The 18,470-nt window shown below is 42.7% G+C and overlaps 1 protein-coding gene across 1 annotated transcript in view; it reads right to left on the bottom strand.

Annotated features, from left to right (window-relative positions):
- The window catches only part of ADGRL4 (adhesion G protein-coupled receptor L4), a 253,358-nt gene that overhangs the window by 132,937 nt on the left and 101,951 nt on the right, over positions 1 to 18,470 (bottom strand). Inside the window, exons 3-4 of the mRNA XM_077450392.1 lie at positions 15,446 to 15,595; positions 1,130 to 1,276 (exon numbers count right to left, since the gene is read on the bottom strand). Coding sequence (XP_077306518.1) covers positions 1,130 to 1,276; positions 15,446 to 15,595 — 297 coding nt within the window. The remainder of the gene's footprint in view (positions 1 to 1,129; positions 1,277 to 15,445; positions 15,596 to 18,470) is intronic.

The raw sequence follows: 18,470 nt of genomic DNA, 5'->3' as shown, positions 1-18,470 counted from the left end.
TACGACTAGAAAAAGGAAGTTCAATACCCATTAGCCAATAGCTTCCATCTTCTAGTTCAATCTGAGCATGCGTGAGTTTTTGGATTTGCATACACACGATCGGAATTTCCAATAGAACGTTTTTCCATCGGGAAAATTGAGAACATGCTATCAATTTTTTGCTGGCGGAAATTCAGACAGCTAAATTCCGATGGAGCATACACACGGTCGCATTTTCCGATGAAAAGCTCTCATCAGTCTTTTTCTGGCCGGAATTCCGGTCGTGTGTACGCGGCATAAAAGTTCTCAAGGCCTCTATTAATATGTTGTTCTGGAGTAAACTCTAAAATGTTGGATTTGCCATCACTTCCTGCCTTGGGTATGGTGGTCTCCGAAGCAAATAGTAAGGCCGCGTACACACGGGCGGACTGTTCGCCCAACCTTGTTCGTCAAACAGTTTCGGCAAACAGTCCGCTCAAAATTAGCATGGACGGACATGGCCACACACGACGTACGAACAGTTTGCTGAAACCGTGCGCGATGACGTGAACGGCACGTACGACGGGACGGAAAATACGACGTCCTATACACTGCATTATAACTTTCGGCGTGAAAATCCTTTCTGAGCATGCGCGGAACTTTGTTTGACGAACAAGCCTACACACGCGGGGACTGTCCGCTGAAACAAGGTTTCAGCGGACAGTTTTACGGAATTTCCGAAAAACTTTGTTCGTCAAACTGTCCGCTGAAACTGTCCGCTGAAGCCCCACACACGAGCGGACTGTCCGCTGAAACACTGTTCAGCGGACAAAGTTGGGCGAACAGTCCGCCCGTGTGTACGCGGCCTAAGAGTGAATGTACACTAGAGGGCCAGAGACAGCAATAAAAACCTGATTAGAGTTCTAATCCTTCTCGCTTTTTCGAAAATTCTAAAAAAATACATTCACCACTTTTCTCCACAAAAAAAAAAAAAAATTGAAAGTAATTAAAACTACGGTATATCAGAAACCGCAATAATACCTTTTTGTCATCCATTATATTTTTAATAAATGTAATTATGCTGAATATTACCTGGAGGAAAAATCTCTCTTTTGTAAAGCCATTGTAATTAAAGAACACAAAAAGGCGTATTAATGGCACCACAACTTACCTTGACAGTAAGTCCCGTCGTCTGGCTGAAAGTACAGGCTTCCTGAGGACGACTGATAACCTTCAAGGCACGAGCAGTTGAACCCTCCGGCAGTATTTTCACACCGCGCGTGGTCTCCACACTTGTTTTCATTGCATTCATCTATATCTGCAAAACACCATGTCAAATCGCAGTTTAATGACATACTTACAGAATGTAAACTTTTCCCCCTTGTTACTAAGCTTCCAATGGTAAAAGACCCAAAATTGCAATTTAATGAGGAATACAAAAAAAAAAAGAAATGTTATTCGCACAATAATTTCATGTCAATGGGATATAGAATATTAAAAAAAGAAAAAAAAGTAAAAAAAAAAAAGAAAAAAAAAGGAAAAAGTAGAATCATTTCCCACATCAAAAATTCCTGTTTCAATTGGATAAGGGACATAGTGAAACATATTTAGATATCTCTGTATTCAGCTGCAGAAAAACTAATATTCTGCTCTCATAAATTACCTGAAAATGTCTCTACTTAGTCATGTTTGTAATTAGAATTATGAAAATCCATAACTTAGACTAAGTAGGGAGTTTTTCAAATGAACTGCCACATACTGTTAACGCCGTTTAGTTGTATATTTGGCTGGCAGATCAGTCATAAACAAGGAGGCAGAGGAATTAAGAAGATAGATTGTATTTATGAGTTTAATACATACCAAAGATTTATTTATGTGAAGCTAGCTGACAAAAATGGCACTTGTTTTGCTAAGTTTATAGCAGGTATCATGTCTTGTGGGTTGCTGAAGTATTTACTTTTTTAGACTTTAGATGAACTCCAGGCAAACCGCTAAGTACATATGAAATACATGTACGGGATTTGTTGATAGGAAGAGAGAGGGAAAGGGGATGAACTCATCATTCTGCCGCTTCCCCTTTCACCGACAATTCACAGGCTGGGATCGGGGGGGGGGGGGGGGGGGTGCGACAATTCGCAGCCTGTGACTGGTCAATGAAAGGGGAAGCCGCAGAATGATAAGCTCATCCACCCTGTCACTCTGCCCTCTCCTCCTATCAACATATACCCTTGTTAGGACTGAAGCAAAACTGATTGGCTACTTGTGCTGCTTATTTCTCTCCAAGGCTGAGCTGTGCTGTACAGGGACTGCAAAAGGCTGACACCAGGACAAATCCAAGTACTTATACTGCTTGCATTTAAAAAATATAAATGTTTGTAAATGTACCATATATACTCGAGTATAAGCCACTTTTTTTTGTGCTGAAAACACCCCATTCGGCTTATACTCCAGTCTCCCTGCCTCACTGTGCCCATCTGCAGCCTCATGCACCTGATCTCCAGGCGCTGTGACATGCAGTCTAGTCGGCAGCCGTGCAGTGTAACAAAGCCCCACCTTCTCCTCGTCCTCCATGTGAAAGACGGAACACAGACTCACTACTGGGAAACGGAATCGACGAGGAGAAGGCGGGGCTTTGATACACTGGATGGCCGCCGACTAGACTGCACGTCACAGTGCCGGTCTTCTGGAGATCAGGTACATGAGGCTGCAGATGGACACAGTGAGACAGGGAGATGAGGCTGCAGATGGACACAGTGAGGCAGGGTGATGGCACAGTGAGGAAGGAAGATGGCACAGTGAGACATGCAGATGGCACAGTGAGGCAGGGAGATGGCACAGTGAGGCAGAGGGATGGCACAGTGAGGCATGCAGGTGGCACAGTGAGGCAGAGCGATAGCACAGTGAGGCATGCAGATGGCACAGTGAGGCATGCAGATGGCACAGTGAGGCATGCAGATGGCACAGTGAGACAGAGCAATGGCACAGTGAGGCATGCAGACGGCACAATGAGGCAGAGCAATGGCACAGTGAGGCATACAGGTGGCACAGTGAGGCATGCAGATGGCACAGTGAGGCATGCAGGTGGCACAGTGAGGCATGCAGATGGCACAGTGAGGCATGCAGATGGCACAGTGAGACAGAGCAATGGCACAGTGAGGCATGCAGATGGCACAGTGAGGCAGAGTGATGGCACAGTGAGGCATGCAGATGGCCCAGTGAGGCAGAGCAATGGCACAGTGAAGCATGCAGATGGCACAGTGAGGCAGAGCGATGGCATAGTGAGGCATGCAGATGACACAGTGAGGCAGAGCGATGGCACAGTGAAGCATGCAAATGGCAACAGTGAGGCTTCAAATGGGCACAGTGAGGCTGTAAATGGGCATTGTTGACCCTTTTTTCCACTTACAGTAGCTACTGCATTTCTCACCCTAGGCTTATACTCGGGTCAATTTGTTTTCTCAGTTTTTTGTGGTAAAATTAGGCTTATATTCGGGTCGGCCTATACTCGAGTATATACAGTATATTGAATTGCATTATTTGTGTCTTTTGTTTCTGCCTGGCGTTCAGCTTTAAAAGAATATGGTTATCGTTCATATAACACAATAAGTTGAACAGCACACAAATAGATTCAATGTCATTTAATTTATGAAGCATAGAAGCAGCTCTATCAAACATATAAAAACATGTGCCTGATTGTTAACCCAACCAATGACCTGTTGGTATAAGAAAGTGTATACAGTCATATTATTATCAAATATTATATATTTTTTTTAAATTCTCAAATATGATTACAGATTTAGTCTCCATGTTATTATTTGGAGTCTATCGCAATGGTGAAATTAAGACAGGAATATTTTTAGGTTGAGCTGAAGGAATGTCAGTAATTTGGGGACTTCCTCTGTCAGGAAGTTGTGTATACAGTGAGTCACATAGAATTACAATAAGCTCAGCTTTACCGGCAAACGCCATTAACACAAGCTATTTATTCAAATTTTCCAGCCATACTGCATTAAAACAGCCAAGGAACGAAAATAACAGTCTGGGTAATTTAATTTTTATTTTTCTATGAGTTAAGTACGGGGATAGAACTAACTTATTTTCTTGCCAATTCTGCAAATGATATAATGGAGAGGGACACATAAAATAAATAAATAAATAAATAAAAGAAAGCACTGAGAGTGCTATCAGGAACAGTTCTCAAAAAACGTGAAATGACATCTCTCAAACCGAGAGCGTACGCTGAGAAATTGATAAGCAGAGAGGAGAGCGATCGTTAAATTTTTGGAGAATGTTAAGTGTTTAAGATTGGTCCCTGAAAAGTGTTATATCTGAAAATGTCTCTGGTTTTCAGATTTTGGGCAAATTTACCCCAAAAAATTCATTTTTCTGCAGTATAAATTCATATCATGTATTAAAGCAGATACATAGGAGGGTACTTTTAAGGCTGTTTCCGACTATTGTGTACTTTCAGTCTTGTGACAACAGTTTGGGGAAGGTCCTTCTCTGTTCCAGTATGGCGATGCCCCATGTACAAACCCAACACCATAGAGGTTCTGTTTGACCATTTTTTTTTTTTAGTATCCCAAGTGGCCTGCAAAAAGCCCTGACCTCAACCCTACTGAACACCCAAACCTGATTGTGAGCCAGGTCTTCTTGTCCATCATCAGTACTTGACCTCACAAATGACCTTTTGGCTGAATGGGCACAAATTCCCAATGACACACTGTGAAATATTGTTGAAAGCCTTCCCAAAAAGAATGGAGCCTGTCCAACAAGTTCATATTCAGAGTTGGGTGGGGATCACAGTGGACCATGTCTGCATCTTATGCATTGAAAGGTGTGAACTGGCCCTTAAAGAAAAATTCTAAATATTCATGGTCCCCTCTTTTTCAACACAGACGGTTGGGTTGTCACCCAATACCAGGAGGTGCCTGAACAATAGTTAAGTTAAAGTGGTTGTAAACCCTTACAAACCACTTTGACCTACAGGTAAGCCTAGATTAAGGCTTAGCTGTAGGTCCAAGAAATATCTCCTAAAACTAACTATACGGTTTAGGAGATATTTACCTGAAGACAGCCACCGCTGTCTACAGCGCATGCGCCGTAGACAGCGGCACGCAGGCGCACTGGGTAAGCCACAGATCGCGGCAAGTGTCGGCTCCCATGCGCATGTGCGGGAGTGACGTCATCGCAGCTCCGGCGAATTACAGCGCCGGAGCAGGGAGATCCACCAAGAAGATGGACGCTCGGAACTACAGGGGACAGCGGTGACTTCGCTGGCTCCTGTGTCAGGTAAGTTACACATTAATGGACTACTATGCGATGCATGGTAGTCCATTAATGCTTTACCTTTGCAGGGAATGAAAGAGGAAGTAAACTCATCAGGGTTTACTTCCTCTTTAAAGCTTGAGATTTTAGTAATCGGGTTTACATATACTAATACCTGGGCATTTTTAAACATACACTTTGGTCGCATTGCTAACGTTGTAGTGGTTGTCAAGCCATTATAGTTATAAGTATGCCATCGCCTCTGTTAAATAACATTATGTGTCCCTGTGCTGTATAAAAAAAATGCAGATTATACCTTATATCAGAGCCTCACCCAGTGATAACATGACTTCTCGGCTCTCTCCTCTCCTAGGCTGACAGCTATAGCGGGCAAGGCCAGGAACTCCCACTGATGTCAGCCGGGGAGGAGAGGGGAAAGAGAGAGCCGAGGAGTCACATGAGTGTCAGGAGACGCTCTGATATAAGGTATAATCTGGATTTTGTTTTCATATAGCACAGGCACAGGGACACATAATGTTATTTAAAAGAGGGGGTGGCATGCTTATATTATAGAACTGATTGTAGCAGGAGGAGAGGATTGTGAAGTAGAGCTGACAGGAGGGGAGGGTAGGGGGGAGAAGAGAAGAGAGGAGAGCTGGGGATGATGGGGGCATGTAAACTGACCACAGTGTCAGGGCTCATCAGCCATGATATACCGTGGTCAGTTTACAGGAGAGAAGGCAGAACCAGGCAGGATCAGCCAGGTTTTTTAGGTGATTGAAGGGATCAAATGACACAGCACAAGCACTGTGCTGTTATTCATGCTTTAAAGGGGTTGTAAACTCTCACCGTTTTTCACCCTAATGCATTCTATGCATTAAGGTGAAAAACATTTTTGAATGCAGCAGCGCCCCTGAGCCCCCCTTATACTTACCTGAGCCCCGAAATTTGCTTGACAGGAACAAGGACACAAGCTCCAGTCAGTGTCTCGTGTCCTGATTGGATAGATTGATAGCAGCACAGCCATTGGCTCCCGCTGCTGTCAATCAAATCCAATGACGCAGGCGCCGGGGGCAGAAACGAGTCATACATTCAGCAGTTGTGGACGCAGAATGCTGGACTCAGGAGCGCGCCCCCAAGGTAACCCCCTCAGGAGAGCACTTCTCCTAGAGTGTTATCTGTTATATGTTACTGTCTGATACAATTACAGTATTAAAATATCATATATTCATTAAAAAAAAACTCTTTCTTTTTAACATGTAAAACGCACTACTCCCTTGGGAGCTGCTAGTAGTTCATTACAGTACGGCTAGTTTAACCCTCGCTTCTTCCACCCCTGCTGTAGAAATCACAGACACAGTTCAACAATTAAACAATGGCTTTTATTCTTGATGCTGCAGTCCCTGATGTGTGGTCTGTGAGTGATACAGGACAGTATAAGCTGCCTCTCTTTGTGAGCTGCACAAGTAGAAGAACCCTTTTCCTGTAATGATCTGGCGCATGCCTCTCTGAAAAACATGTGGTCCCAGGCCTCACCTGCATCCTGCCATATCTTCCCATGCCAGCTCAGGAAAAGTCCAGGCGGCCCTGGTCTACTCCATCCTGTTAGTGGATACTTCTTGCTTCTGAAATGGTACTACCTTCCAGCTTTGGAGTCTCTGAACCTCCAGGCTTTCCGGCAGAGTTCCGTGGCCTTCCAGCCCTGCTCCTGTGGGTCACATTTTGCAGCCTTTCTGGATCAAATCTCGCCCCATCTCCCTCAGGGAACGTGTGACCACAGTGTATATGTATGAGACCCGCGCTTGCCCAAGCAAATTAACGATTGGACGAGGGGCCCTCAATCCCTGTACCCACCTCTTCTCCAGAAGATTCCTCTGGAGAAGTAAGGAAGGGGTTTCCAGGGTGATGAAGAGGTGGTCACACCCCCCTCTAACCTACAACTCCACCCTAAGACCCCTTTCACACTGGGGCGTTTTTCAGGCTTTTTTCTGGCTCTTTAGCGTTAGAAAAAGTGCATGTGAAGCGCTTGAAAGAAGCCTCATCTGCAATCCCAATGTGAAAGCCCAAGTGCTTTAAGAGCCCTTTCACAATGTCAGCATCCGAAAAACACTCGTAAAGCGCCGCTTAAACTAGCAGCGCTTTACCAGCATTTTTCAAGCGCTATCGGGGTGCTGTTAACCCCTGCTAGTAGCCAGATAAAGGGTTAAAAGCGCCCACAAAACGCTGCTGCAAAAAGCGATTTTCAGGCACTTTCCATTGATTTCAATGGGAAGGGGCGCTTTAGGAGCGTTGTATTCACCGCTCCAAAAGCACTGCAAAGAAGCTGCTTGCAGGACCTTTTTTGACCCCCTGCCAGCGCAGCGACTCAGTGTGAAAGCACTCAGGCTTTTACATTGGGATTGCAGTTGCGGCTTCTTTCAGGCGCTTTACAGGCGCTTTGTTTTAAAGCTAAAGTGCCTGAAAAATGCCCCAGTGTGAAAGGGATCTCAGTGTGAAAGCACTCGGGCTTTTACATTGGGATTGCAGTTGCGGCTTCTTTCAGGCGCTTTACAGGCGCTTTGTTTTAAAGCTAAAGTGCCTGAAAAATGCCCCAGTGTGAAAGGGATCTCAGTGTGAAAGCACTCGGGCTTTTACATTGGGATTGCAGTTGCGGCTTCTTTCAAGCGCTTTACAGTCTCTTTTTTTAATGCTAAAACGCCTGAAAAACGCCTGAAAAACACCCCAGTGTGAAAGGGGTCTTACCAAACCTCCACGTCTGTACAAAAAGAATAGTAAGGCACTGGCAATTCAACCTGTCTTTACCTATTAGCACCCACCTAAAGGTGATGGGCGCTACACAAGTTTAAGCATTTGTTAGCCGTTAATTTAAAAAAAAACAGGGTTTTCTTAAATTATTGTGCCTTAAATCTCCTTTAAAAAAAGGATCTAAATTATTTTGTTGTGCAAAATAATTATAGATATCTTTACACTGCTAAATGTTGGGCTGGCCATTTAGTCATTGCTATATTCTGGCTGAGAAAGTGTTAACCTTACTTTTATCCAAAGTTTATGAAAGAGTCAAGGATGGGAAAGGTAAAATATTATTTAGTTATTGTCCACTCAAAATAATATGTGAAGTAAAATCCTGACTTATTTTGCAGAAGGGAAGTACACAAAGCATAGAAAACAATATACCGTACAATGTAGAAAGCACTGCAGATAATTGCGGGCGTGCTAAGCTTAGCTGAGACAATATCCTGCAATTACTATATATTGCAAAGCTTTATTGTCGTCCTAGATGTTTAAAATACCTCTATATTAGCTGTCCTGGAAATTGAGCCTAGCCTTCTAGCAACATATTGGATTTTGATTAAACTTGGACCTGGACCCATGTGACATAAAATCACATCAAACAGCATCTATAAAGACATCCTATACAATTACAGGAACCATTCTCCTATATGTCATCGTTTTTTTTTCCTTTCCATTTTTTTTTTCTTACTGCCAAGTAAGCCAACTTTTTCAGTCTCAAGCCACGACATTCTAAATGAAAAATATATTTTTTTTAATGTTATCTTTTTTTTTTCTTTTTTTTTTATGCATGGCTATTAAATAAAATGTTCAAATAACAATAATCTGACCACGGGGCTATCCCTAGGTATTATTAATGCTTGAATTATTGAATAAAGTCTAGGTTTTATAAAATATGTAGCTTGGTCTTCTTTTGATGTGAAATGCGTTAGCTTGAGATCAACATGCCAACACTTCCAGACAGCAGTCTTAGCACATTAGCAAAATATAACATATCATGTAATAATAAGGATAACATATGCATTCCAGATGGCCTGATAGTTCACACTTCAAAGGCATCCACTGTAAAACAGTATAAAAGAAAAACTGGCAATATACGACGGTGTCAGTTGCTAACGCTTTTCACATGTAACTCTGCGACGGCATTGATGCAAAAGGCAGGGGGGTTTATCAAAGACACCACGAGCACCACAATAGACAGCTTGCCTGGATTATATTAAAAGGCTAATAAATCTAAATTACAACTCGGTTTGTATGAAAGAAAAACTTAAAGGTAAATTAAAGGTATTGTTTAAAATAGATTTACGAGTTCGTTTTTATATATAGTTGAATGTCATACATTCACTTAAATATGATTTTATCATCAAGGGGAATTTTTTTCCATAAAACTTTTTTTTTTACTGTATTGAATGATTAACATATTTATTTATTTCAGGTATTTTTATACAATTTACCCAGCTTTTTACATATTGCACATTCACATCAGTCCCTGTCCTCAAGGAGATTACCATTTATGGTCCCTATCTCACATACATACACAAAATTTACACAAGTGCCAATTAACCTGCCAGCAAAAGTGTGGGAGAAAACCCAAGCATGCACAGAAAGGAGATGCAAACTCCATGCAGACGGTGTTAACAGGAATTTAAATCACAGACCCCAGTGCAGCAAGGCAGAAGTGCTAGCCCTTAAGCCACAGTGCCCATTCATAGTATATATACATAAATATATAGTGTATGTATGTATATATATATATATATATATATATATATATATATATATATATATATATATATATATATATATATATATATATATAATGTATACACACTATATATATATATATATATACATAGACACAGTATCTCAAAAAAGTGAGTACACCCCTCCCCTTTTATTATATTATATATATTAAATATATGCGGCGCTACCTAAACAATTAAACCAAATAAATTAATTACTAAAGTGCAACAACTGCAATAAATTGCAGACTAAAAGTGCAAAGGTGAATCCACCTCACTATAGTGATGTGATGTGCAATGATAGAACAATAAATATATTACATCTAATATAAAATGAAAAAATTAATGATCATATACGTGCATAAATAATCAAAAATCATAAGTGAAACTCGTTCCAAAGTACAGAATATAAAAAAATGAAGATGCTAAATAAGCAATAATGTGCAAAATGCAATAATAGATGGTGATCATCAAATAAAGTCCATGCAAATAATTGGTGACCATACAGCAAAGTCCATGCAAAAAATATAAAGTGGCTTCCAATGTGTGACAGTCCACTGCAAACTTCAGTGCCCAACTTGTGCACCACCAGTTTCCCCCAGCCTCTCACCTCAAATATATAGCATAAAAGCGCTGTATGTACACAGATGCTACTCCGTCCTTATCCGTCCAGCCTCAGATCTATACCGCTGTACGTATACGGTTATCACTTCCCCAATTTCTCCAAATACATCCAGTTAAAATTGGTAGTACATAGGGAATGGAAGAAAGACAAGGGGGGCTCCCATGTGTAGTATCAAAACACAACTTTAATAAATCAATATCCTCACTTACATGTAAGCAGATACCAGCGAATTCGTAGCAACACGGACTTCCGGTCTCGGCCGCGACCGGAAGTGATATGTGTAACACCTAGCTCCTTACCTGACGCGTTGCGTCACAACCTCGTGACTTTATCAAGGGATAAAGTCACGAGGTTGTGACGCAACGCGTCAGGTAAGGAGCTAGGTGTTACACATATCACTTCCGGTCGCGGCCGAGACCGGAAGTCCGTGTTGCTACGAATTCGCTGGTATCTGCTTACATGTAAGTGAGGATATTGATTTATTAAAGTTGTGTTTTGATACTACACATGGGAGCCCCCCTTGTCTTTCTTCCATTCCCTATGTACTACCAATTTTAACTGGATGTATTTGGAGAAATTGGGGAAGTGATAACCGTATACGTACAGCGGTATAGATCTGAGGCTGGACGGATAAGGACGGAGTAGCATCTGTGTACATACAGCGCTTTTATGCTATATATTTGAGGTGAGAGGCTGGGGGAAACTGGTGGTGCACAAGTTGGGCACTGAAGTTTGCAGTGGACTGTCACACATTGGAAGCCACTTTATATTTTTTGCATGGACTTTGCTGTATGGTCACCAATTATTTGCATGGACTTTATTTGATGATCACCATCTATTATTGCATTTTGCACATTATTGCTTATTTAGCATCTTCATTTTTTTATATTCTGTACTTTGGAACGAGTTTCACTTATGATTTTTGATTATTTATGCACGTATATGATCATTAATTTTTTCATTTTATATTAGATGTAATATATTTATTGTTCTATCATTGCACATCACATCACTATAGTGAGGTGGATTCACCTTTGCACTTTTAGTCTGCAATTTATTGCAGTTGTTGCACTTTAGTAATTTATTTATTTGGTTTAATTGTTTAGGTAGCGCCGCATATATTTATTTTACTTATATTTTTTGGTGTAGAGATCACTATTTTTTGCTGGCTGCTTCCATATCTTTTAGATATTTAATAATAGTTAGGTGGAGCGCATTAGTACCTTTTGTTTACATATTATATATATTAATGTCTAAACCACTGGCAACAAAAGTGAGTACACCCCTAAGTCAAAATGTCCAAATTGTAAAACAGTGTCAATTTTCTGTCCCCTCAAAATAACTCAACACACAGCCATTAATGTTTAAACCGCTGGCAACAAAAGTGAGTACACCCCTAAGTCAAAATGTCCAGATTGGGCCCAAAGTGTCAATATTTTGTGTGGCCACCATTATTTTCCAGCACTGCCTTAACCCTCTCGGGCATGGAGTTCACCAGAGCTTCACAGGTCACCACTGGAGTCCTCTTCCACTCCTCCATGACGACATCACGGAGCTCATGGATGTTAGAGACCTTGCGCTCCTCCACCTTCCGTTTGAGGATGTTCAATTGCGTTTAGGTCTGGAGACATGCTTGGCCAGTCCATCACCTTTACCCTCAGCTTCTTTAGCAAGGCAGTGGTCGTCTTGCAGTTTTGTTTGGGGTCATAATCATGTTGGATTACTGCCCTGCTTCAGTGTGTCACAGTACATGTTGGCATTCATGGTTCCCTCAATGAACTGTAGCTCCCCAGTGCTGGCAGCACTCATGCAGCTCCAGACCATGACACTCCCACCATCATGCTTCACTGTAGGCAAGACACACTTGTCTTTGTACTCCTCACCTGGTTGCTGCCACACACGCTTGACACCATCTAAACCAAATCATTTTATCTTGGTCTTATGAGACCACAGGACATGGTTCCAGTACTCCATGTCCTTAGTCTGCTTGTCTTCAGCAAACTGTTTGTAGCCTTTCTTGCGCAACATCTTTAGAAGAGGCTTCCTTCTGGGATGACAGCCATGCAGACCAATTGGATGCAGTGTGCTGCGTATGGTCTGAGCACTGACAGGCTGACCCCCACCCCTTCAACCTCTACAGCAATGCTGGCAGCACTCATACGTCTATTTCCCAAAGACAACCACTATGAACTGATATGATGCTGAGCACATGCACTCAACTTCTTTGGTCGACCATGGCAAAGCCTGTTCTGAGTGGAACCTGTCCTATTAAAACGCTGTTTAGTTTTGGCCATTGTGCTGCAGATCAGTTTCAGGGTCTTGGCAATCTTCTTATAGCCTAGGCCATCTTTATGTAGAGCAAAAATTATTTTTTTCAGATCTTTGGAGAGTTCTTTGCCATGAGGTGCCATGTTGAACTTCCAGTGACCAGTATGAGAGAGTGAGAGCGATAACACCAAATTTTACAAACCCGTTCCCCATTCACACCTGAAACCTTGTAACACTAATGAGTCACATGACATTGGGGAGGGAAAATGGCTTATTGGGCCCAATTTGGACATTTTCACTTAGGGGTGTACTCACTTTTCTTGCCAGTGATTTAGATATTAATGACTGTGTGTTGAGTTATTTTGAGTGGACAGCAAATTTACACTGTTTTACAGTGGGACTGTACTGGGCAAGGTTGCCCGGTACAGTCCCACTGCACCTGGTGTGAGCAGGTCTTGGTGTGAATCATTCACATTAGGTACCTAGGTCCATGCCCATGTGTGTCCTTTTTTTTTTTTACAACCCCAGCAATCAACCATGTACAGCCGAATGTAGGCAGGTCCAGTCTATACTCCTCTCTGCAAGACCGAATTGGTAATATAAGAGGAGAAGGGTGTTGCAAGGAAATTGGTTGCTCTATGATTTTCTGCATTCACAGGGGGCCATCTGGGGTCAGGCAGAGTCTATTTCAGACTCTGGCTCCCAGCTTTGGTGTGCTTTATGTGTGTGGCTAGTGTAGGGTCAGGTTCCCCGTCTGGCAGAGGCAGAGCTTGAAGGTAGGTTATATCTATTGTTGTAAGTATTACTAGCAGCCAGATTTTGGGTAAATTTATACCACCACTAGATTTATGTTCACATATATTTGCTTATGTACAGACTTCTAGATGAAACTAACTGACTGTTACATATCTATTTTAAGAAGCAAATATACTCCATCCCCCGAGGAAGGACTATACGTCCGAAACATGTTGGGTTGACCACTATAATTCACCAAGGCTGACCTACAGTTGCAGATAGGTGGCTCTGTGGATGGATTAGTTTATAAGGGTATCTTTGAATATGTAGCCATGAGACATGTATATTTATATGTGTTTTTTTTTTTCACCATGTCATATTTTTACCTTTTTACTTCACGTCCTTAATAAATTTCCACATTTTTTTTTATATATTTGTAAACTTTATCTCTGCCTCCAAAGTCCATTTCTGGATGCACTCAATGCAACCTAATCACTGATGTTCTATACTTGGATGTTGGCTGATCACACTGCACCCACCCTTAGCCCCTAGTGCTTAGTTTTCAGAGGAAGCCTTCCCTTTGGGTGTGGAACAGCCAGGCCACAATCTGAACCTTGTTATAGATGCCGTCAGCATCTTCAAGTCTTCATATCGCTGTCACAGTACGTAAGTTGGATGTGCCTATTTGCCGGGCCTAAATAAGTTGTGTTAAACCTTTCTACCATATAAATTTATTGTCTAACACGGACTCTGTGTGTTCACAGCCTGCCACACAATGCTGTACCTTGCTCACACTTATCTCCTAATCCATCTCAGTGGGCAGCTGTACGTGGCAGCTGCGGGTCCTAGGAGAGTGATTATGAAGGCTCTGCACCAGTGGCGTCGGGAGGGGGGGCTGATGGGGGCTGGAGCCCTGGGTGTGTCCCCAAAAAGCCCTGGGTCTAAAAATCCCTAATACATTAATAGCCCTACATTATTAGTGCCTATGACGGACGTCACATTCATCCAATGCCTAGACTGCGGGACGTGTGACATCCATGAATGAATGAATGAATGAAATACTTGTATAGCGCACAATGCGAACTGAATCGCCTCTAGGCACTGCCGGGTCCAGGGGGAGGCGAGAATGATACTACGGCCGTGCTGGATACTGGGAGATCCCCGCTGAGCCACTCACTCTGTGTAAATGGCCAGGCGGCTCTTCTATCCTGATTCCTGGCTCTGGCTGCCTGGTGCCTGTAGGGATGTCTGGTGAATGGCGGGGCCCGGGATGAGTGTACTCCAACACAGGTAAAGGCTGAGCAGCAACAATCTGTGTATGTCAGGTAGGTCAGTCATGTATGTCAGGTAGGTCAGTCATGTATGTCAGGTAGGTCAGTCATGTCAGTTATGTATGTCAGTCATGTCAGTCATGTATGTCAGGTAGGTCAGTCATGTATGTCAGTCAGGTCTGTCATGTATGTCAGGTAGGTCAGTGTATATGTCAGGTAGGTCAGTGTATGTCAGTTTATGCACCCTCCATGAACCCCCCCCCCCCCCCGACCACCCCACCTCACTCCCCTCCCCCGGTTTACCTCCGGGCTGAAGCCCCTGGTCTTTTTCCCACCTAGCAACACCTGTGTTCTGCACATTGCATAGCCATGTGAATAAAGCCTTATAGTTCTTTGAGCAAATACCAAAGACCACTTTTCTATGTATATGATCTATGGATTTAGCTTATTCTCCAGGGTACAGCTTTAATGTCCATCCCCAGCCAAAACGTAACCCCCTCCCTTCCTATACTATAGGTATTTTTTTTTCTATAGAATGATTAGTTAGATGGGATGAGGTTGGTATTTTTGCAGTAGCCTGGAGAGTAGCTTTAATCAAATGCCTTAACAGGGATTGCAGAGGTTGAGTAATAGATCTCATGTGCCCATTTGTTCCCGAAGTGCAAACATAAAACTGGAATGGACAATATTAATAATCATATTAATGCAGATGAATAATTGATTAGCTGGAATATAGATTAGAAAGGACAAACTTACTGGTAAATTATGAGTCATGAACCGTGACTTACCCCGGCAGTATGTCCCATCGTTGGTCATAAATCTCACATGGCCGCTTGAAACATAGCCAGGGGCACACATGCAGTAATAGCTTCCATTGGTGTTTGTGCAGTTGGCATGATCTCCACAGATGTAGGTGGCATTTTGGCATTCGTTGTCATCTGCAAAATAATGTTTTGTGTGAGTTATAGAAACAGTCCATTAAGCACTATCTGTGTCTACAGTGGCCATGGAAAATAGACCAATGAAATATCAGGAAATCCTTCTAAAAAATCTGGTTGACATTTGACTTATGCTAGCTTTACACTTATAGCTGGAGGCGGTAAAAACATGTGGTTGAGCTGTGTTTTTATTGCCTTCCAACTGCTCCCCCTTAAGCTGCAAAGGCAGCGGATGGAAGTGTACACGTGCCAAGGCTGTGATGCTTTACAAAGGGGCAAACCAAAAAATTATCCCCCATCCACGTTCAGTAGTGCAATGTTTCTCAGCTACAGTCCTCAAGTATCCCCAACAGGTCATGTTTTCAGGCTTTCCATTATTTTGCACAGATTTGATCAGTTTCATGCCTTAGAAATTAACACAGCTGTTTCATCTGAGGGAAATCCTGAAAACATGTCCTGTTGGGGGTGCTTGAGGACTGGAGTTGAGAAACATTGCATTATTGCAACTGATAGGGGCTGCACAGCAACCACATGCAATGCATGCAGTTGCAGTGTGGTGGTGGGTTTTTAGGGGTTCCAGTCTAGGGGTTAACTGCCGAGGCTGTATGCCTGAGTCTGGAGGAAGACATCTAAGTCCCAGGGACACTATGAGTACAGACCAGATAGGGGGATCCCCCTGGTGCACTAGTTTTAAGGCTTGCCTGGCCTGGAACATTGCTTATGGTGATGTCCACTTCATGTTCTACTGCTCAAGGGACTGCCCTGAGAAGTAGCTACAAAGGGAAGCCCCAAATAGTAAAAAAAATACATTTTTGTTGAAATTTAGCTGACCATGGCCCTAATCCTGATAATGACCGGCCCTCACAACTCCTGATAATTAGTACAAGACCCAAAGATGACAAACACGGGTATGCACTTATGCTGCCTCACAGAAGAAGACCATGAGGCCACATATGTGCATAGGCTCGACGGGAAGGGGTTAAAACAGATCTCCAGTCAGAGGAATTTTTTTTACATTTCTGGTGCATCAACTAAAGTTGGCTCTGATGAGGTGTATGCTGTGTCAGGATCACTTTACTGTCCTTTGAAATACACACATTTGTTTACACCAGATGTTACAGCTATCGCTGTACATCTGGCAACCATGGATATTATAGCTGTTGCTCTCATACATTGAAGAGCTATTTTAATTGCCTTCCACCCCTTGGCCATTTACCTACACCATGTCAATAGTTTCATAATAATGAAAAAAAAAAAATCCTTCTGCCTTGAGTTCTACTTTAAAGAATAATTCCAGGCATCTCCATGTTATGGAGGGGTGGGCTCCCTCCAGGCTCTCCTGCTCTCTGCTTATCTATTATAATGCATGTGCTTTTACTATGGAGGCTCTTAAAATTTAGAAATATGACTGCAAATAATACTGGAGTGCCATGAACTGTTAGCCCGTGTACACACGGTCAGACATTCTGACAACCAAATCCGTTAGATTTTGTCCGACGGATTTTGTCCGAAACTGTTGCATACACACGGTCGGACGAAGTTGTCGGAAAATCCGATTGTACATAACGTGATGACGTTATTTCGTTACGACGGGACTACATTCAGGCTAGTAGCCAATAGCTTTGGTCTAGGAATTTGATCTGAGCATGCGTGGCACTTTGTCCGTCGGAGTAGGCTACACATGATCGGAGTATGTCCGATAGGAGCATTTTGTCGGACAATTTTAAGGACAAGTTGGAAAACTTGGTCCGTCGGATACTCCAACGGAAACAGTCCGATGGAGACCACACACAGTCAGATTATCCGACAAAACGGTCCGATAGGACACATTCCGTCGGAATCTCCAGTCGTGTGTACAAGGGCTTAGACAGGACAATTTAGTTGGTTGCAGGCTGGTTGGTAAGTTGAGCTGGGAATTTTCCTTGGTTTTGTTTGACATGCGCCACCCTTCCATGTGCTCCTTGCTGCAAAGGCCAGTTATAGATGAGGACAGTGGCTATTTGTTTGTGCTGTTGGAATACTGGTCAGGGGATTCACTGGACACCTTTGTTGCCATTGTGCTATATACTGGGTGTCTAGTGTGCCCCTACACCTTTAAGTAGGGTTGGGCTGCCTCCAGGCTTACCTGCCCTCTGCCTATCTATTATAATGCATGTGCTTCTACTATGGAGGCTCTGAAAATTTTGAGTTAAGACTGCAGATAAAACTGGGGTGCCGTGAAGTGGCTCTGTAGCTTATGCATGTTTTTAAAAATGTGTGCAAACTAAACCCCTGTTTTTAACATGTACTGTTACACAGGATAATTCAGTTGGTTGCAGGTTGGTTGGTAAGTTGAGCTGGGAATTTTCTTTGGTTTTGTTTGAGCTCCATATTATACATAATTACATTGTCCAGCTTGGACAATCGTAACTATGTATATACCATACCTGCCTGATGTCCCTAAAAATTGGAAATCACAGGTCATGTGATGAGCAGTTGGCCTGATACATGGAGGTCAGCCGCTCGGCATGGGCACCATTCGGAGCATGCAAAGTATTCTCTGATTGGACAAGGTGATGAGCATGATGTCCCTGCTCCAACAGTAAGAGTGGAAAGGATGTGGAATTCCCTTCCACAGGTGGTGGTCTCAGCAGGGGGCATCGATAGTTTCAAGAAATTATTAGATGAGCACCTGAACAACCGGAACATACAGGGATATACAATGTAATACTGACATATAATCACACACATAGGTTGGACTTGATGGACTTGAGCGTTTTTTTGACCTCACCTACTATGTAACTATGTAACTTTCCACCTGATTCAATCAGAGAAAACTTTGCATTCATTTAGAAAATGCAAAGCATTCTTTGAATGGTGCCCATGTTGAGCAAGC

The sequence above is a fragment of the Lithobates pipiens genome, unplaced genomic scaffold, assembly GCF_037356315.1.
Source record: "Lithobates pipiens isolate NorthernLeopardFrog02 unplaced genomic scaffold, aLitPip1_a1.2 Scaffold_23, whole genome shotgun sequence".
NCBI lineage: Eukaryota > Metazoa > Chordata > Amphibia > Anura > Ranidae > Lithobates > Lithobates pipiens.
This window is presented reverse-complemented; position numbering and strand designations above follow the sequence as displayed.